This window comes from Bombyx mandarina, chromosome 28, assembly GCF_030267445.1.
Source record: "Bombyx mandarina strain Sakado chromosome 28, ASM3026744v2".
Taxonomy (NCBI): domain Eukaryota; kingdom Metazoa; phylum Arthropoda; class Insecta; order Lepidoptera; family Bombycidae; genus Bombyx; species Bombyx mandarina.
Window position 1 is genome coordinate 1,544,931 of NC_143233.1, and position 21,823 is coordinate 1,566,753.

At 42.8% G+C, this 21,823-nt stretch overlaps 1 protein-coding gene across 8 annotated transcripts in view; it reads left to right on the top strand.

Annotated features, from left to right (window-relative positions):
- The window catches only part of nolo (ADAMTS-like no long nerve cord), a 376,621-nt gene that overhangs the window by 296,381 nt on the left and 58,417 nt on the right, over positions 1-21,823 (top strand). For all 8 annotated transcript variants that reach the window (XM_089739120.1, XM_089739123.1, XM_089739122.1 and 5 more), the window contains exons 7-8: positions 339-521; positions 1,771-1,887. In XM_089739120.1, coding sequence (XP_089595246.1) covers positions 339-521; positions 1,771-1,887 — 300 coding nt within the window. The remainder of the gene's footprint in view (positions 1-338; positions 522-1,770; positions 1,888-21,823) is intronic.

Here is a 21,823-nt window from a genome sequence, read left to right on the forward strand (position 1 = left end):
AAGGTACATTTTCTCAACAAATTATTAACTCTGATTTTTTGCTGTTTCCGAGAATTCATTTTCCCGCACTGTCTTTACAAACGTGTTTCCACCATAAGAAATATCCTCGACTACTGACGAAGTACTGACTCCGTTTAAATCGTATGGGTCAGTTTTCGGCGCCAGCACTGACGTTAGTTACTGAATGCCTTTATGCTCATTTTAAATGAGAAATATTTTCGGCTTACGAGGCTAATAAGGCCTAGTTTAGTTCCGAGTACTTTTCCATAAGCCCTGCATTAGCAATGCTCATTCAACTCCGAAGACAATGGTAAACGACTTCTTGTTATTTTCCACAGCCGTGTCGAGCGAACTCCTCGCTACTGGAAGACGATGTGTGGCGTGAGCAACAGTGCAGCGCTCACGACAGCACCCCGTATGGTGGAGAGCTTTTCCACTGGAGGGCTCATCGGGACGACGCCGAACCCTGCGCTCTGACCTGCAGAGGAGTTCCGCAGCATTCTGGCGTGAGGCCAGAGCCGGTAAGTTACATAAACCACTCGCGTTGAGTTTATATGGAGTATATCGTTTTGTTACACTCTCCAGCATATCTTCAAAAAACGTTGCCATTTTATATCGAAGTAGATTTCGATGGAGACAGAGCAGAAGCTGGATTTTACGTCTCAGTTATTGCAGAATGGCTTTTTTTTGGAACGAAGTTCCTTATGGGACGATGCGGAGGGGTATCCTAACCAGGAAAAAAGTCCGTAACGTAAGATTTTTATTAGTAATAGCACACAGTGTACGACTTAGCTTTGTAATAACGCACAAGTTAGTAATGCATACAGTGTACAACTTAACTTTGTAATAACGCACAAAAAATTACATATTTTTTTATCATTCATTGACCACGATCTCAGAGCGTTCGTTTGCGCAATACACTAACTCTTATGCAAACAACCGTGAATGAAGTGTACCACAATAAGTTCGCACGTTACCGAATGACCGTGGGTTGTTGCGAAGCCTCCAGTTTTACTTTCTTTATACCTCGAGTAGAACTTAAAATTAATATTTTCATATTAAAGAACTTTGTTCTTATCCGGGGTCCCACGACACCACACATATTTTTATTGCTTAGGTGGGTGGACGAGCTCACAGGCCACCTATGTTAAGTTGTTACTGGAACCCATAAGCACCTATAACTTAAATACGCCACCCACCTTGAGATATAAGTTCTAAGGTCTCAAGTATAGTTACAACGGCTTCCCCGCCCTTCAAACCGAAACGCATTACTGCTTCACGCAGAAATAGACAGGGCGGTGGTACCTACCCGTGCGGACTCACAAGACGTCCTACCATCAGTGCCTGCTCTACTTTGCTCAAACCAATGCGCAGAACTGCTTCAAGACAGAAAGAGCTCAGGAAATACTGCTCGCCGTCTTCCAGTAAATAAATTCTTTTATCGCTTTTTACGTTAACCCTATCTAGTGATGCAGTGGTGCTATTCTAAGATGACACCACAAATTCTAAACGAGCTAAAGTGTTCAACGCTCATTATCATTTTTCGTATAATTGTCATACTCTTGATCTACTTTTTTAATTATCACTAGTCAAAGCCAGTCTGCTTTGCTGTGCAATATTTGATTTGACTCTGATCCGATAGCTATCAAAATTCACTGAATCCCTCGTTAGACCAATCCGAAGTTTTTTTTGAAGATTTTCTCGAAATGGGTCCAGTTACTTCGGTTGATCCGGTTTCGATACTGAATAGGCTACGTTCTTTGGTTACAGACTGTGTCACTAGACGAAGACGATCATATCGTGGTGGCTGTGCTCGCCGCAAGAGTGTCAGACGGTACCAGATGCAGGGCAGGAAGTCTGGACATGTGCATTGATGGACGGTGTCAGGTAAGCTATGTTTCGGGCTTTGAAGAGTGAGTGTACTATTGTAAAGATAACACCAATTCCTGACTAAGTTGCTAATTTTAAGATTTTTCTCTTGGCAACCCTCTCTTCTGTTCCAGCCTTTTAGCCTCGTGCATGGCAAGTTGTAATTAAATTTTAATAAAATTAGAATAAACGCTAATTTACTGGTGGTAGGACCTCTTGTGAGTCTGCACGGGTAAGTACCATCGCCCTGCCTATTTCTGCCGTGAAGCAGTAATGCGTTTCGGTTTGAAGGGTGGAGCAGCCGTTGTAACTATACTTGAGACCTTAGAACTTATATCTCAAGGTGGGTGGCGTATTGTAGATGTCTATGGGCTTCAGTAACCACTTAGCACCAGGTGGGCTGTGAGCTCGTCCACCAATCTAAACAATAAAAAAAAACGTACCGACATCCATAACATATTATTACCTATATACATGTTACAGAACAATAACAGCTTATGGTTGTGGAATGTGGAACGTTTATCTGTATAAGATCAAATGTATAATTATAATTTTCTGTCTTCAAAGGCTTAAGGAAAGTATTCGCGGCACACAGTAGATAAAGATACAGTTTTCGTGTCATTCAATGAACAAAAACATATGGAGGGAGGACCGAGAAAGTCTCATCTATCGGCATAATGCTTTTTCCTTACGTGACGCTTTTGCCGGTCAACTCTGCATTAGTTACCGTCGATCCAAAATAAACGTAAAACCAAGGGCGGATCCAGCTTTGGCGCCAGGAGGGGGTCACATAGTCAAATTTTCGATGCCCTCGTTCCCAAACGCTTGCCATCATACAAAGTTATTATATTACTAGCGACCCGCCCTCGCTTCGCTTCGGAAACATTAAAACACACATGAAACCAAAAAAATAAAATTAAAAAAAAAATTAAAAAAGTAGCCTATGTTCATCAGGGACAATGTCGGCTTCTAATGGAAAAAGAATTTTTCAAATCGGTCCAGTAGTTTCGGAGCCTATTCGAAACAAACAAACAAACAAATCTTTCCTCTTTATAATATTAAGTATAGATATTAAATTAATTAAATATTGAAGGTATGTAGTTACATAAAATCTGTATAGTGACAAAATATATAAATAAAATCATTATGTTCAATTAGTGGTTCACTAAGTCCTGGAACCAGCTCAGGGGGGGGTCATGACCCCATGACCCCCCCGCCCCCTGGATCCGCCGTTGCGTAAAACACCACAGTACTCTTATCGATTGTTACATATGTACCAACATCAGAGCGAACATCAATTAATACAGTAAACCTAATTTCGATTTTGAGCACTAAATTCCCTATTTCGTAATTACACTAGGCAACATTATCACGCGCTCTGAACCGCGGCTCGTTCGTCCGGAATTAATCAATAATATGGTGCACACTTTGTTCGAAATTTGACGATTCGCAATAATAATTCCCCTTTGAATTTTGCGGAGTCGATGCGCGTTTACAATAATTGCCCAACCGATTTTCGAACGAAATGGCATCATGGCATATAACACTAAATAATTAAGACAGTTAAAACGAACTCAACTTTTTTTTTATTGCTTAGATGTGTGGACGAGCTCACAGCCGACCTGGCGTTAAGTGGTTACTGGAGCCCATAGACATGTACAACGTAAATGCGCCACCCACTCTGCAGAACCCATCATAATGTGGTCGTGAAAGCTCAAAGCAATTCGTAAAAGAACTTAAATTGGTTACAACAACCACTGAACTTCGGGTGGACCGCGAGTGACTCCCATCGCCATTGCAAACAGAGCCATCCAAGCGACACCTAACGCCGCACCCCAAATTTTCCACGTCATAATGTTAAATTAACTGTAGCAGAACGCTATTTTATTAATGGCCCACACAAAAAGGTCGTGTTTATTTGCGACCTGCGCTCCGTAAAGCATAACTAACTGAATTTACTACACTACGATGCTATTTCTCGCGTATGTCCTATTTTAAAAGAATCTAGCGTTTTTATCGTCCTGTCCGTACGTGTTTTAGTGTAGGGTAGTTGTTTGTTGCATAGGTGAATGAACTGTGACGTCACCATCAGCTTGAGACAAGCTGGATATCTCGGTTGTGGTAAGAACAGGCTCAAACCGGACCACACGATTGATAGCTTCGCGTCGGGAATAGGCAAAGTGGTGGCACCTTCACCTGCGAGTATCTAATACGCACTAACACCAGTATTTATGCAAATCATATTTATTTTATTCCACAACAATATATTTTTGTCGGTTTTAGTAAAAATAATTATTTTTTTACGATTAAATAAAGCGTTTTTACTGTTTTTGTTTTATTTGTGACTTTTCGAATACTGTTCAGTTTTTGTGGTCAAAAACATAGAAAAGCGTGAAAATCTAGTTTAAAATATGTCCCACAATGTGGTTCCTTCATCATGGAAATCGATCCAGAGCGGGTGTTGAGAATAACTATATATAAAAAAAAAAAAAGATGCTCGTACATGCCAGAAGGATTTGAACACCGGCATAGACATATCGCTTGATATGAGTAAGTACACGGGGCGTCTTACTACCTGGCCTAAAGAATAAGACGTCCGGTGCGTTCGTGTTGAGCGATGCACCGGTATTCGAATCCCAAGCGACTACCAATTTTTCTAACGAAATACGTACTTATCAAATGTTCACGATTGACTTCCAAGGTGAAGAAATAACATCGTGTAATAAAAATCAAACCCGCAAAATTATAATTTGCGTAATTACTGGTGGTAGGATGTCTTGTGTGACCTTAGAACTCATATCTCAAGGTGGGTGGCGCATTTACGTCGGAGATGTCTGTGGGCTCCAGTAACCGCTTAACACCAGGTGGGCTGTGAGCTCGTCCACTCAGCTAAGCAATAAAAAAGCTTCAGCAATAAAAGTACATAAAAAAAAGCTTGTAACTTGAACCAAACCACTACTTTGCTCATTAAACATTCACACGGCAAGCGCACTGGTTCACACTGAAAGCTAGACACATAGCACCGACCCGTTTTGATAACGAGTTTATTTTTAAAATAAATAACTCGCACCGCTAAAACAATGTGAAAGGAATATGAGCCGTAATGAGTTGTGAAATAAGAGCCCCTTTCGTGTTCGCGTGAAATGTACTCTTTTTTCGGAAATTAAGATAGAAAGAGTGTCTGAATTCAAATTAAGGGGATGTCGGTATTTTTTTGTAATGTCGCAATTATTTCTCGGGTCAAGTGAATTTGGGAATTACCTGACAATAGTAAAATCGAAGATATGGTTTTGGCTGAGGTGCTAATTTTTTCATTAGAATCATAGGTTAGACAGAGACAAATTTAAAAAAATTACACAGCAAAAACCCCTTCCGCTTTCACAATATTATAGTAGATTAAAAACAAAAAGAAAAAAAACACGCCGATATGTCAAATCTAACAAATAATTAACGTCATCTTTTTTTTATGCTGTCGATATTTCGAGAAGTCGTCGTGGCCTAAAGGATAAGACGTCAGGAGCATTCGTGTGTAGGGATGCACCGGTGTTCGAATCCCGCAGGCGGGTACCAATTTTTTAAAAGGAAATACGTACTTAACAAATGTTCACGATTGAATTCCACGGTGAAGGAATAACATCGTGTAATAAAAATTAAACCCGCAAAATTCTGGTTTGCGGGTTTGATGCGGGTGGTGGTAGGACGTCTTGTGAGTTCGCACGGGTAGGTACCACCATCCTGCCTATTTCTGCTGTGTACATTTGTTAAGTACGTATTTCATTACAAAAAAATTGTACCCGCCTGCAGGATTCGAACACCGTTGCATCGCTAAATCTTTACTGATTTGCTTGACATAATGATAAAATCAAATTGCAACTATAATTAATTCCGCGAAATGACACTATCACATACAAACAATCTGAAAAGGCAAAATCGCAATAAGCCCATATTCAAAACGCGATACATTAAAAATGAAACATTAACATAGACATGACCAATGAGCCATGTAAACTAATAAGTTTAAGCCAAAATAAACATTGGCACGGGTAATAATTTACTCTGACATTTCAAAACAGGCGACTTTTTGGCGGGAACGCGAGGAGTGAAGTTGTGTGATTTATTTTATTTTGTCTATTTAGTGTTTCTTCGGGTTTAAATGTGTAATAAAGGTGGTTTATTAACTGTTTAATATCTGTGAAAGTGCACAAATGCGGGAAAATGAAACAAAGCCGCTGGACGTAACTTCTCGGGATCCTCCAAAAAGTCCACTCAAAAAATCTTAGTAAATGACCACCATTTTACTGAGATTATATTTCATCCCATTTCATTTCATTTCATCCCAGTTGGTTAAGGTCTCAAATTAATCATCTTCATATAATTTCACTCCATAATATCATTTTTCATAAAAATATGAATATAAATTAAAATAAGACATGACTTAAAGGTTTCTGCTATCAGGTCATAAAATCCCTTAAAAAAAAATCAAAACAGGCGTTTATTCTCGCATACCTGTTTTAGAAATACGTAATTTACACGCTAGCTAGAGGGGGTTGTTTGATAATTGGTTGCAGGGGTAAAATAAAATTGATACCATTTTAAATAACTAGATCGTTTTATTAGAACATAAGCCATAGTTACGTCGTAACAAAGTTCTAAAAATATAATATCAATACCTAAAATCATTACATACACACAAACAAAACAACTAGCTGTTACAATGAATGAAAACCGCGCGCTTTAACTAATGATGGCTTCATAATGACCAGATAAGGTATTCGTTGGTAACAAACACCCCACGTCAGGTGGTCATAACAAGTGGCCACTTGATGCGTTTCGGTTTGAAGGGTGGGGCAGCCGTTGTAACTATACTGAGATCTTATTACTTATATCTCAAGGTGGGTGGCGCATTTACGTTGTATAGACATCTATGGGCTCCAGTAACCACTTAACACCAGGTGAGCTGTGAGCTAGTCCAACCATCTAAGCAACAACAACAAAAAAACTTGAATATTTTTTGAATGGCTCATATTTTTAGAAATCTGTTACAACATTACAGCCACCTAATGCTAAGAAGCCTGATAACACTATAACGAGAATGAGTGCACCCACTATGACGTCAAAACCTTTAATTAGTACCTAACCAACCTCTGAAACCAGAACCGAAGAAGATAATGAAACCTACAGCTACGGGTATCCCAAGAGTGGAAGGTATGGTCTGAATATTACTAGTGATAGGGCGTCTTGTGATCCGCACGGGTAGGTACCACCACCCCGCCTATTTCTGCCGTGAAGCAGTTATGCGTTTCGGTTTGAAGGGTGGGGCAGCCGTTTTAACTATACTTGAGACCTTAGAACTCATATCTCAAGGTGGGTAGCAGCATTTACGTTGTAGATGTCTATGGGCTCCAGTAACCACTTAACACCAGGTGGGTTTTGCTTCTTTACACACAAATAAGAATAAGCAATTTACATATAAAACATACTTAAAATACCTTTGAAACATAAACATACAATTGAAGTAGATAGATAGATACCAATTTCAGAAATCTACCTTATCACAAATGAAACTGATTGATAATTAATATTAAAAAATAAAAGATGTGTGGTGTCGTGGGACACCGGATAGGAACGAAGTTCCTTTATAAAAATATTAATTTTAAGTTCTATTCGAGGTATAAAGAAAATAAAACTGGAGGTTTCGCAACAGCCCACGGTCATTCGGTAACGTGCGAACTTATTGTGGTACACTTCGTTCACGGTTGTTTGCATAAGAGTTAGTAGTGTATTGCGCAAACGAACGCTCTGAGATCGTGGTCAATGAATGATAAAAAAATATGTTATTTTTTGTACGTTATTACAAAGTTAAGTCGTACGCTGTGTGCTATTACTAATAAAAATCTTACGTTACGGACGTTTTTTCCCGGTTAGGTTACACCTCCGCATCGTCCCATAAGGAACTTCGTTCCAAAAATGCTCCTTAATGAGGCGTTTGAAGTTACTTGGTTGATCATTTAACATTGCGACGCTACTCTCTGATCGACCAACGCACGTCATCCACGTCGCATTAAATGACAAGCAAACGCTTTAGGCTTTAATATTTACCGGAATTCCGAATATACATTTGCGGAGTATTCTCAAAGCTATTTTCGTTTGGGACACACTGCTATGAGGTTCGAACAACCAGACCAACGCAGAAAAAATAATTACCATTGCAAGACTGGGAATTATCTTTGTTTGTTGGAGAAAATGCATGAATATAATGCCTATTTCTGCCGTGAAGCAGTAATGCGTTTCGGTTCGAGGGGTGGGGCAGCTGTTGTAACCATACTAAGACCTTAGAACTTATATCTCAAGGTGGGTGGCGCATTTACGTTGTAGTTGTCTATGGGCTTCCAGTAACCACTTAGCACCAGGTGGGCTGTGAGCTCGTCCACCCATCTAAGCAATAAAAAAAAAAAAAAAAAAAAAAAGGGGCAGCCTAATCTCGTAAAATACCTAATACTCGGGTCTGTTCTAGTAGATCCGACTCATCTCTAGCCTTGACCAACTATGTTGTAGCCCCTAATCCTAGTGTGTCATTGTGTATAATACACCTTTTTCCACCTAATCTTAGTATTCTTAAAACATAAAATCGAATGTTCAGCATACGCTCCCGCCTGTTCCTGCGCTATCTCACTCATTTACACGTTGCAACGTATCTCACCAACTATGTGAATTTTATCGTATATTCAGTATTATTCCCTTTTGATTAAGCCGTAGATGTACCTACTGCTATTCAAGACTGCCTTTCGGAAAAATCAGGATCCATGAATGCAATGCAACATAGACTTTGTCTTTATGACGTACAAGTCGTCGTGGCCTAAAGGATAAGACGTCCAGTGCATACGTGTTGAAGCGATGCACCGGTGTTCGAATACCAATTTTTCTAATGTAATACGTACTCAACAAATGTTCACGATTGACTTCCACGGTGAAGGAATAACATCGTGTAATAAAAATCAAACCCGTAAAATTATAATTTGCGTAATTACTGGTGGTAGGACCTCTTATGAGTCCACGCGGGACCACCACCCTGCCTATTTCTGCCGTGAAGCAATAATGCGTTTCGGTTTGAAGGGTAGGACAGCCGTTGTAACTATACTGCGATTTTAGAACTTAAATCTCAAGGTGGGTGGCGAATTTACATTGTAGATGCTTATGGGCTCCAGTAACCACTTAACACCAGGTGGGCTGTAAGCTCGTCCATTCTTCCAAGCAAAAAAAAAGATAGAAAATCGCATTATTGTTTTAGGATCCACTGACTTTGAAAGTAGGTCATAGCATCAATCCTGAACTCAAATATACTAATTCCAATAATTTCGTTAGTCAGACGAACCATCCGTGTGTGAAATCAATTTTATATTTCCCTCAAAATCCAACACCGCTCCTTATTAATGGATTCTGAATCGCAGTTTTGATTTTGTATATTGAAAAGGCGCCCCGACTAGCATTAAGTACCCTTTTGTTGGCAACGCACAACGATAGGATTGCTACTGGCAATAATTAATTATCAACGGTTTACGCACGCCTATTCTGGCAACCCTCTCGGCTTGATTATTAGTTTGTTAATTGGCAACACACAATAACAAGGTTCAATCAATACCGCGCTGCTTTCCGTCGCTAACGGGTCCAAACATGCCAATGATTAATTTATATTTTGTTTACTTTATCAACTAAACTAAATTAGGTAGCCTTGGCAAAATCTGTGATTATAGAAGTAATGTCTTTGACAATAGAACCATAATAATGTTCAAATTTATAAGAATACTAGCCGTACTCGCCCGCTTCGCTGGGCATTTAAAATTAACAATATTATTTATTGTCATTATTATTAGGGAAATCAACACTCATATAAATATTAGCCTATCATGAACATGTAATAAATACAAATGGAAAACCGTACTAAAGTTAATCACTAATTGCCGAATAGCTACTACATATTCTGTAATGCCGCAGCGTAAGGCGAAAACATCTGGCAAAGACCCAAACCCATTTTCTTTATTAACCGTCCTTTCCACAATTCAATTGATATAAAATTGATTGAGTTCATATATGAACTAAATAAAACCAAACAGTGTATATCTAGCTCAGAACATTAACGACAATTATTTCAAGCACAGGTTCATTATAATTTCAAAAAAAGGATGACAACGTCCGGTGCGAATACGTACTTAACAAATGTTCACGATTGACTTCCGCGCATTAGACGCCTTCAGCTCTAACACTAGGAGCAGGCTAACAGCCTGGCCACGGGACATTCGCCGATGCGAATATTCGCGCGGTGCGAACGGCGAAGCGTCTAGCGACTAAAACAAGCGCATAGAAATGTACCTAACAAGCCACGCGCACCGGCGACCGGCGAAGCGACCGGCGAAATGTACCGAGCGAATCGCGCGATGCGGCGGGCGAGCAAAACAAATGCATGAATACGGACGGCGTGAGCCACGGAGTCGAGCGGTAGTCGCGGCGAATAGTACAGTGATTAAATGAGTTTAGTTGTTTTCGCCGCGAAAAATTAACGCCCAAATTTTTATATTTTTTATTTATTTTTTATTTTATATTTTTAAAGTCGTCGTGACCTAACGGACGTCCGGTGCAATCGTGTTGAGCGATGCACCGGTGTTCGAATATCAGGCGGGTACCAATTTTTGTAATGAAATACGTACTCAACAAATGTTCACGATTGATTTCCACGGTGAAGGAATAACATCGTGTGATAAAAATGAAATCTTCAAAATAATAATTTGCGTAATTACTGGTGGTAGGACCTCTTGTGAGTCTACACGGGTGGGTACTACCACCCTGCCTATTTCTGCCGTGAAGTAGTAATGCGTTTCGGTTTGAAGGGTGAGGCAGCCATTATAACTATACTTGAGACCTTAGAACTTATATCTCAAGGTGGGTGGCGCATTTACGTTGTGGATGTCTATGGGCTCCAGTAACCACTTAACACAAGGTGGGCTGTGAGCTCGTCCACCCATCTAAGCAATAAAAAAATAAAATAGCTGAAATACTAGCTAGACCAGCTATTTGGAAGTCTAGCCACCCAAAGTATTTCTCGTACTTCTTGTGGAATTCTCCATCTATAGGTATACTCCGATTCTTATTCAAATCATGTACTTCACAATCTTTTCCAAATAATAGGTCCTGAACCAAAAAACTATTAATTTGTAAGCAATATCGAGATAATTTCGATATAGACATTTCGCTGTCGGACTTCCTTACTAGTCGCGGCGGCGAACGTGAGTACCCGTGGCCTGCAAACGGTGCTGCGCGAATGGTCGCCTCGCCCACCGCTTCGCTGTTCGCACCGCCGATCCCCGTGGCCAGGCCGTAAGGGACCCCGGTAACCGTACTCGTCGAACTCGACAAAGAGTTCGACGTGCAACCTAACCCATGCATCAGCCCGCTGAGTTTCTCGCCGGATCTTCTAAGCGGGTCGCGATTCCGATCCGGTAGTAGATTCATTCGCGAAGCAGCCGCTCTTGAGTTGTTAGGTCTCCTTCGGAGGCGCTCGGGCAGCTGTTAGCAAATCCCACCCCTCCTGGATGAGCCTTTGCTCGCCCAGCTGTCCTGGTGAAACTGGAAAGGTCTCCGGGCCACCACTAATAATTCAATCATAAAAAAACAAAACAATAAAATGACTTCCACGGTGAACGTATTACATTGTGTAGTAAAAATCAAACCCGCAAAACTTTATAATAATTTGCGTAATTACTGGTGGTAGAACCTCTTGTGAGTCCACCACCACCCTGAAGCCGTGAAGCAGTAATGCGTTTCGGTTTGAAGGGCGGGGCAGCCGTTGGTTGTACTGTTAAAAGTGAGACCTTACAACTCATATCTCAAGGTGGGTGGCGGCATTTACATTGTAAATGTCTATGGGCTCCGGTAACCACTTAACGTCAGGTAGGCCGTGAGCTGGTCCACCTTTCTAAGCAATAAAAAAAAAAATCGTGTCATATAATACCATAGTATAGCACAACGTGGTAAAGTTTCCTAAAATTATGCAACGACCAAATAAACTCTAATGAACGAACATTCCCGAACTCAATTTTAAAAACTGCAACTTTCTAAAAACAAAACCTGAACTTTAGCTTCGTCGAAATGAATATAAAATAATAAATTATGCAGATACCGCAAATCTTAATTTGAGTCTTTAGTATAAGCACTTCGGAAGTTTTCTTCGGACTCACTAAACTGTAAAATATTATATCCCGGCCGCGGAGAATGCTTTTTCTGTTTCTTCAAAACTTTATACGAGCTTTTAAAAACTATATTTTTCAATTTCGGTTCGGTATTTAATTGTCTCTTATGCGTTATTTTTCATCTGATTTTATTACAGGTCGAAAGGAATAGTTGGACGTTTGATTATCATTCCAAGTTGCGGTTCTGAAGTGGTATTCTGTCCCGCTTCAATAAGTTTTCTATCTCTGTCTAAAACTCTGACTTATCCGTCAAAATCTTGCGTTTGGGGGTATTTACTGTAAAAATTTACGTTCAGATTACTTACGGTGGGCGCTGATAACTTCTATTGCACTAGTGGACGCAAGCATACGTACCTCAAACAATGGCAAAGAGTTTATGAATTGAAGCTTTGAAATTATTATTGTTAACGAGAAAAATAGTCATGTGGCCTTACAGCAGACATGCAAATTTGCTAGTCCACATCATAGCAATAGTAAACCAGAATTCTTACTGGGGTGAGTTCGATTGATATCACGGTAACTTCGTTCGTAAAACCCGTACTGTATTAAAAGCAGAAATAAAAACAATGACTATACTTCTTAACAGCCGTCGTGAACTAGCTCGCTGACAACAGTTCTGCTCTGTGAAGAATTAATTTGCGTTGCGACAACGGCTTGTAGTTCGTAAAGAAAGATTTCCGGGTTTTCGTTTTGTTCGAAAGGCAAACGAGATATTACGGACTCAACGTTCCGGGCCACATAGTTTTAATTTTAAAAAACGGAGAACAAACATCGTACCTAGGACAAAGCCGTACCGAGCGCCAACGACTCCTATTGCGGTGGAAGCCATGAGCTAAAGCGAGAACATGCCGCAGGACTTAATCGCGGCGAAAAAACCAAACTAAAAAAAAGAGATGTGTGGTGTCGTGGGACACCGGATTTTTTTTTTTTGGTCTGGAGGATATCGCCGTACTTCCGCCCTTCACTGGGGATGGCGGGCAGGGTATGTCAGAGTCGAACTGACTAAAACCTCCTGTCACTCAACAACCAACGTCCAAACCTCACATGAGGCAGAACTCATGAAAAGGCAAAGGGGGGAAGGGAAGCGTTTAGTGCGGAGCACATCTCTCCCATCACCCTCTGCCCTCTCGGTCAGCAGGCTTTCCGAAACCCGCCTGGATGGCGCCGGTTAGAGTGGGTGTGGGACACGAGATAGGAATGAAGTTCCTTATTATAAAAATATTAATGTTAAGTTCTATTCGAGGTATAAAGAAAATAATTATACGGTTATACATTTTTTATTATGATTTTTTTGTTGATAAAAATTCAAAAAAAAACTACTTTACTTTAAGTTATCAACTTTATTTTATTCACAATGAAATTTATAAAAAAAATATATTATAAAATATGTTATTTTTTGTACGTTATTACAAAGTTCAGTCGTACACTGTGTGCATTACTTATAAAAATCTTACGTTACGGACGTTTTTTCCGGTTAGGGTACCCCTCCGCATCCTCCCATAAGGAATTTTGTTCCAAAAATTATTGGTTATCTGTAAAGTCGGTTTACGGACGACAGGTTTACATGATAACGTCAGTAGCAGAAATAATCGAATTGCTAGGTCTGACGTCACGCGAGAAGAGGGATAAATGTGTCACAAGCCAACACTTGGGCCGATCATGTCTCCCTATCGCTTGTTCCGCGCTCTCGCTTGCACGCTCAGACTCAAGCGGAACGTGACACTTTTTCGAGTATGCAACCGTTATCACGTCAAAAGAAACTTCAACATTCTATATGTTATAATTTGATAATTGGTTTTAAAAAATTCCCACAAAACAGTTATCCAATTCACAGCAACGACAAGTTCATCGCGATTTGCGTCGAAACATGAGAACGAAGTCACAATTTCAATATAAGTACCCCAGCACCACCCACGAAACTATGTAGAATACAGAAATTGCATATTTAATTTTATAGAGAAAAACCTCTACACTCTCTCACTCGCTTATCAAGCTTAACACCCACTTCTCTTGTACCTTAGACCAGTTCCAGGCCTTATTATTTCGCGTCCCCATTCCCTGATGATGTCAGGTCGCATCCGGCATTGTGTCATGAGGTTTCAATACCCATTTTTTTTTCTTGTTTACCCAGTATAAAGGAATGCGTTTGGCTTTTACGATTCTATTGTGAGTTCCAACGCGATAATTTCCGTAGAACTTTCATTGCTGCGAAAATGTGTTGTGTTGAAAAAATTCAATTACTCGTAAATAAAATGGGAGGGATGAAGAATTGTTAATGACGTAAATAAACAAATGAGCCCCCAGCGGAACTGCCACTGCACCCGGAGTACGAACCTCTGGGTCTACGGAGGGACTTCGGTTCCCTCTGTATTTTGTACCGCATGTTCCATGGGGAGAGCTCTGAGGAATTGTTCGAGATGATACCAACGTCTCGTTTTTACCATCGTACCGCCCGCCACTGGAGTAGAGTTCATCCATACTACCTGGAGCCACTGCGGTCATCCACAGTGCGTTTTCAGAGGTCTTTTTTGCCACGATATTTCCCAAGCGCTATGACATGTCCTTCTTCAAACGAGGCTTGTGGAGAGTATTAAGCAGTAGGCAGCGGCTTGGCTCTGCTCCTGGCATTGCTGAAGTCCATCGGGGACGGTAACCACTTACCATCAGGTGGGCTGTGAGCCCACCTGGTGTTAAGCGGTTACTGGAGCCCATAGACATCTACAACGTAAATGCGCCGTCCACCTTGAGATATATGTTCTAAGGTTTCAGTATAGTTACAACGGCTACCCCACCCTTCAAACCGAAACGCATTATTGCTTCACGGCAGAAATAGGCGGGGTGGTTGTATCTACCCGTGCGGACTCACAAGAGGTCCTACCACCAGTATTGGAAGCCTGATTTAGATAGTTACCTCCATCCTGCATCCGGCTCCGTTAAGGTCCAGTAATCATTTAACATCAAGTGGGCCGTAAAACAGTTGACCTATCATTGCAAAAATATTGGAAAGCCGTTAGTAAGAACGTCTCGATATCTCGCATCCCTCATGCCATTAATAAAATCGAGTTAATTATCTCTACTTTCGGATTTAAAAGGTTCCTAACTTACTCACTGTTGAACGAATTGAAAACTGTCTTGTTACTTTGGATTAACTTAGCGTAACATAGATGTAAAAAGCTTGCGCTGTTGTGTAATACCGGTGGACGATAAATACAATCAGGATTTACGGCCGTCTGGTGTAGTGGTAAGTGACATGGTCATTACACAAGGGGGTCGCGGGTTCGAATCCCGCCAAGGGAAGATATTTGCCTGATAAATATAAATGTCTTTTCCAGGGTTATGGATGTATATTAAATATATGTATGTGTATAATAAAAATTTTACATTTATTTCCGTTATATGGTACCTGTAACACAAGTTCTTTACGAATTTATCACGGGACCAGTTAACGTGGCGTGATTGTTAGTAAATATTACTGCTGACTATAAAACTGTTTCATAGTGTAATCTCTTACTTCGTCATTTTCCTGGTTAAAAGAGAACTTTTCTTGTCGCTTAAATAATAAATGGGCCAGTCTTGAATTCCATTTTCACTGAAATGAAGGACTGAAACAATAAACTGAATCTTTAGTATTCGTGTCAATTGTTTCCCCAAAGCTTTTGAATTAGACTGAAAGGCGCCTTATGTCCTCGATAGCAATAAAAAATCGCCTCTCATGTTTTAGACCAAAACCCATTCAATTAGTTTTAACCGCCCCATTTATTCGGGTCTAAGTCTCGTATTTCCAATGGGCCACGTGTTTTTTTTCTCAGCTCGTTGAGAAAACGTTATTAGTAATAAAACACAGGTGTTGTGAACTCTAATTGCTTCTCTCTCAAAGTTTATGGCCGGAAGGTTTATAAATTACGATTCCCCTTTTTTTTTATTGCTTATATATGTGGACGAGCTCACAGCCCACCTGGTGTTAAGTGGTTACTGGAGCTCATAGACATCTACAACAAGCTGTTACGGGACGGAACAGTACATAGTGTAATTTTCTAAATGGTTTTAAACAAAAATTTCGTTATCGTGTTGTAGAAGTAGAAGTAATGGAAGTTGTAGAAGAAGGGTTTTTACTGGTGGTAGGACCTCTTGTGAGTCCGCGCTGGTGGGTACCACCACCCTGCCTATTTCTGCCGTGAAGCAGTAATGCGTTTCGGTTTGAAGGGTGGGATAGCCGTTGTAACTATACTGAGATCTTAGAACTTATATCTCAAGGTGGGTGGCGCATTCACGTTGTAGATGTCTATGGGCTCCAGTAACCACTTTACACCAGGTGGGCTGTGAGCTCGTCCACCCATCTAAGCAATAAAAAAAAAACAATATATCGGAAAAACCGAAATTTTGCTATTTATTTTTTATATTAAATACATGTCATAAATAATAGGTAAAAAATACGTAAAGGCAAAATTAAATTAAGTGGGAGGTAAAATTTAGCGCTATGCCAAAGTAACCATTCCACGTGGACGGAGTCGCGGGCAAAAGACAGTTCTTTTGTAAGCTAATGCGTAATTTTAAAATAGAAATCGACTTAGTTCCGTCAGTTTCCTTTCAATAACCCGGAGCGCCTTATCCTTATCTTATTCGAGCAAAGCTGTATTGAAAAACATCTTCGCTTCCTAATATCGAAGTACTAATCAAAGAGCAGATCCACCACGCGACAAGGTATCTTCGAAATTAGTTGCCGAAATCAATTCCAAAAGCTCCCCCCGAACTTTTACATTCCCTTCTGCCAACCAAAGAAACTTCAGACGCACAGCATGGCTACTTTATCTGACTGTTTTGCATAATTCCATATATTATTTAAGTTGAATTCTCAAGGAGATCGTTAGCATAATATCAGGATGTTACATCGCATATTAATGCAGGAGTTTTGGATTCGAACAGGATTTTCGTTAGGACTTTTTCGTTCCAGAGGGATTAATGATTTCCTATTGGTTTTATGTCTTACCATTACGGTTCAAGCGAGAAGAGGCTGGCTTTGGAAGTCGTGTGGGAATATTAAAATTAATATTACGGATGTAACGTACTGATAAATCTATACTAATATTATAAAGAGGAAAGATTTGTTTGTTTGTTGGTATTGAATAGGATCTGAAACTACTGAACCGATTTGAAAAATTCTTTCACTGTTTGGAAGCTACTCCCAAGTGACAAGGGCTATAATCTTTTTTGAAAAAAATTAGGGATCCTTACTAAAACTCCAATAATTTAACCCAAGGTATATAATAATGTACTACGACTTTGGAGTACTTACAAAAAATGTCGCAACAGCATCTAACTATTATAGTTATGCCGCAAAACAACGTCAAATATCGTTGAAGTTTTTGTTAAAAACCCGAGCGAAGCCGAAGCGGGCCGCTAGTATATTATATATTAGCACTAACTCTTTTGAACAATTGATTGACATAATCATGACGGTGCATGCCGAAAAGAAAATCTCAAAACTCTACAAAACATTAAATTTGTGGATGTCTAAAATTAAATGATACTAGCTTCATATCGGCCATACTAAAATCTAACATATGGAATGCAATTTTGGTGATGGTAACACCTTACAGAAGTGATCTTACCCAAAAGAAAACCTTATAGAAGACCTTACCTAAAGAAAATCTTACAGAAGTAATGCGATTTTAGTACCTCGCTCTATTCTAGACTACTTTTTTTTTTTTTTTTTTTATGATTGAGAGATTACTGGTGGCCCGAAGGTCTTTCCAGTTTCACCAGGACAGGTGGGCGAGCAAAGGCTCAGCCAGGAGGGGTGGGATTTGCTAACAGCTGCCCGAGCGCCTCCGAAGGAGACCTAACAACTCAAGAGCAATTACTTCGCGAATGAATCTACTACCGGATCGGAATCGCGACCCGCTGAGAAGATCCGGCGAGAAACTCAGCGGGCTGATGCATGGGCTAGGTTGCACGTCGACCTCTTTGTCGAGTTCGACGAGTACGGTTACTGGGGTCCCTAAGCCTGCTCCTAGTATTAGAGCTGAAGGCATCTAATGCAAAGGTTATTGGATCTGATGGATCCGTAAGGACGTGTCTAGGGCGTCGACGGTGACTGGCTCCTGCATGATCAGGATTCGGTGAGTAGTCAGCGGCGGCAACGATAAGGCGATTATCATGACGCATAGCCTTATCGAAGTACCGTTCCGACGCTGACTTCATGTATTTCTGGATTGATTCAAGGCCCAGGTCGTCGTGTAGGTCAACGTTCCTCACGAACCACGGAGCCCCGACGGCTAACCTGCAAAAGCGGGATTGTAGGGATTGGAGGGTGTCTATGTGTGTGCGGGCCGCGTGAGCGAACACCACACTCGCGTAAGTCATGACGGGCCTTATGCAAGTTTTGTAAAGTGTCACCTTGTTCCGAAGGGACATTTTACTCCGCTTACAGATCATGGGATAGAGTCTGCCGAGAATGAATGCGGCACGGTCGCGGACTGTTTTTATGTGTGGGCGGAATGTCATGGATGCATCCAGGGTGACTCCCAGGTACTTAACCTTCCTGACCCAGGGTATAGGTTGGCCGAAGAGGGTGATCGGGGGAGTGATATTTCTCCTCCTAATGCGGGAGGAAATAAGCGGTGAGTTTCCCCTTTGAAATAACACTGCTGTGCTTTTCGCCGGGTTGATGTCTATGCGCCATTTTCGGAACCACTGTCCGAGGGCTAACGCTGCGCTCTGGAGTTTACTCGCGATTAGGGACTTGTTTCTACTTGAGTAGTAAACGGTTGTGTCGTCAGCGAATAAGGCTAGCTGGGTCGGCGGCGACCGGGGAATATCATTAATAAATAAACTAAATAGGAGCGGTGAGAGAACGGAGCCTTGCGGCACTCCAGCCGTGAGTGGTCGCGGGGAGGAGCGGGTTCCCTCTACTCGATATCGAAAAGAGCGGTTCGACAAGAAGTCCCGTATGATGAGCACGAGACTATCCGGCACGCCCACGTTGAATAGTTTGAAAATCAAACCGTTGTGCCAGACTTTGTCGAACGCTTTTGCGACGTCGAAGAAGAGAGCTCCCGTGTATAACGGTTTTGGTCGATTAAGTCCCACAAGAATGTGCTCCGTGAGGCGGTGCACCTGTTGTACGCATGAGTGATTTGCACGGAATCCGAATTTTTCATCGATGAGAATGCCCTTGGATGAGACGAAGTCTCTGAGGCGTTTGTAGAGCAGACGCTCATACAGTTTGCCTAGAGACATGAGGAGGCTAATCGGGCGGTAACTCGTCGGATTATTTTTTGGTTTACCGGGTTTGTGTATGCCGATAACGTCCGCTTCTTTCCACACCGTGGGAAAGATACAGTTAGCCATAGCGGCATTGAAAATAGATGCCAACATCACGATGAGTTGGACGGGTAAAAGTTTAATAACGCGGTTAGCTATACCGTCGGAACCGGGAGCCTTGCGAGGACGTAGGTCTTTGATCAGGTCTTTAACTTCCATTGAGGTGACGGGTGGTAACGCGTCCAAGGGTGGCAAGGAGGCTCTGCGTTCTACCTCACTGTCTACTAATTCTACATGAACAGGATCCGCGGATTGAATGCTGGGCATGCACTGGGCTTGCAATGTATCGGCCAGCAGCTCTGCTTTTTCGTCATCATCGAACGCCGCGAGTCGGCCTGAAGGGCCTACGAGGGGGGGCATAGTTACTACCGTATCCGATTTGAGAGTACGAGCTAAGCGGTAGTAAGACCTTTGAGAGGGCGCGAGTCCTTCTAAGAAATCAGACCATCTGGCATCTCGGACTTCGGTGATGCGAGACTTTACGTCGCGTTGTAGGGCACGCATTCGAATACGATTTTCCGCGGTAGGATATCTATCGTACGCACGGATCGAGGCGTTCTTAGCTCTAAGGAGTTCCCTAATATCGTCGGGCAATTTGAAGCGGTGAAGGAAGTCCTCCGCTACAACTTGCTTCGATGACCTATCTAATGTTGAGGTGATGTGTGACGTTAAGATGTCTATGGCTTCAGCGGTATTCTGAGGAGACGGGGTAGAGTCCGGGTTAAACGGGAGCGATGGTGGATCAGATTCAGCCAGGCTGATGCCCAGCGTGTGCCAATCCACCACAGTCCTCGTGACGGGAACGGAGTCGGGAGCGCGACCGAGCTTCATAACGACGGGACGGTGGTCTGAATCTAACTCTGAAACTACTTCGATCGAGTGTAAGCTCAGAGTTACGTTTTTTAATAACGCTATGTCGAGTATATCCGGGCGATGCGCGATATTTAGCGGGTAGTGAGTCGGTGTTAGCGGAGCGACGATATCGAAGGCGAGATCATCGACTAACGCGTCAAGCCGCCTGCCATTCGGGGTTGTGGTGTGTGAGTTCCACCTGATGTGTTTACAATTTAGGTCACCCGCCAGAATGACAGAGCTCCCCATGCCGAGCAGCGCCTCGATATCACTGCTTAGAACGATCTTATCCGGTGGAAGATAAACGGACGCGATAACGATCGGCGCGTGTCCCGTCAGTGAGATTCGGCACACTGATGCTTCGATATTAGCGAGCGCGGGAGGATCGAGCGGGACGCAATGCAGGGCTCTTCTATAGTAAATGACGGTACCACCACCACGAGCAGAGAGCCTGTCGTTCCTGACCATGTTATAGTTCGCGATTTTAGGGTCACGGCGCGCGGGCTTAAGTAGGGTCTCCTGCCTGACTATAACTGGCGGGCTGACCTTCGTGCCCGGGGCGTGGCGCGTCCCAGCCCCAGTGTGGTCAGAGCGCGGAGGGGCCAATCTCGGCGGTCCGTGCTGGAGTCATGGTCCAGACGGCTGGCCGATCCTTCGGCTGGTCGTAGGACCGTCGAGGCGATTCGCCCGGTCCTTGTGGATTGGGTGAATCGTGACAGAGGACGCCTCACTTTCCGGCTCACGCAGGTGCTCACTGGGCATGGTTGTTTCGGTGAGTTCCTGCACCGGATCGGAGCCGAGCCGACGGCAGAGTGCCACCATTGTGGTTGCGACTTGGACACGGCAGAGCATACGCTCGTCGCCTGCCCCGCATGGGAGGGGTGGCGCCGTGTCCTCGTCGCAAAAATAGGAACCGACTTGTCGTTGCCGAGTGTTGTGGCATCGATGCTCGGCGACGACGAGTCGTGGAAGGCGATGCTCGACTTCTGCGAGTGCACCATCTCGCAGAAGGAGGCGGCGGGGCGCGTGAGAGACGCACAATCCCGCCGCCGTCGAGCGGGGGCCAGGGAGGCGGATCTCGCCCAAGCCCTGGCCCTCTAAGTGTTTCGGGTCCCCCTCACATGTCGGTCTGGGGACCGGCGAGGGGGGCCTAAGAAGACGACGTGCAAGCTGCTCTGCACGCGTTTTACGCAAGAGCATCCGGGTGATGGAAGGCCGGCTATCCTCGACCCATGCTGGTTCTGGCCCAGCGGGGTATTCCGTAGGGTAACCCACTCTAACCGGCGCCATCTAGGCGGGCTTCGGACAGTCTGCCGACCGAGAGGGCTGGTGGTCGTGGCGCCGACGACCGCCAGTCCGGCGTCCCGAGGGGGAGGGTGATGGGAGAGATGTGCTCCGCACTAAACACTTCACTTTCCCCCCTTTGCCTTTTCATGAGTTCTGTCTCATGCGAGGTTTGGACGTTGGTTGTTGAGCGACAGGAGGTTTTAGTCAGTTCGACTCTGACATACCCCGCCCAGTATCCCCAGAAAAGGGCG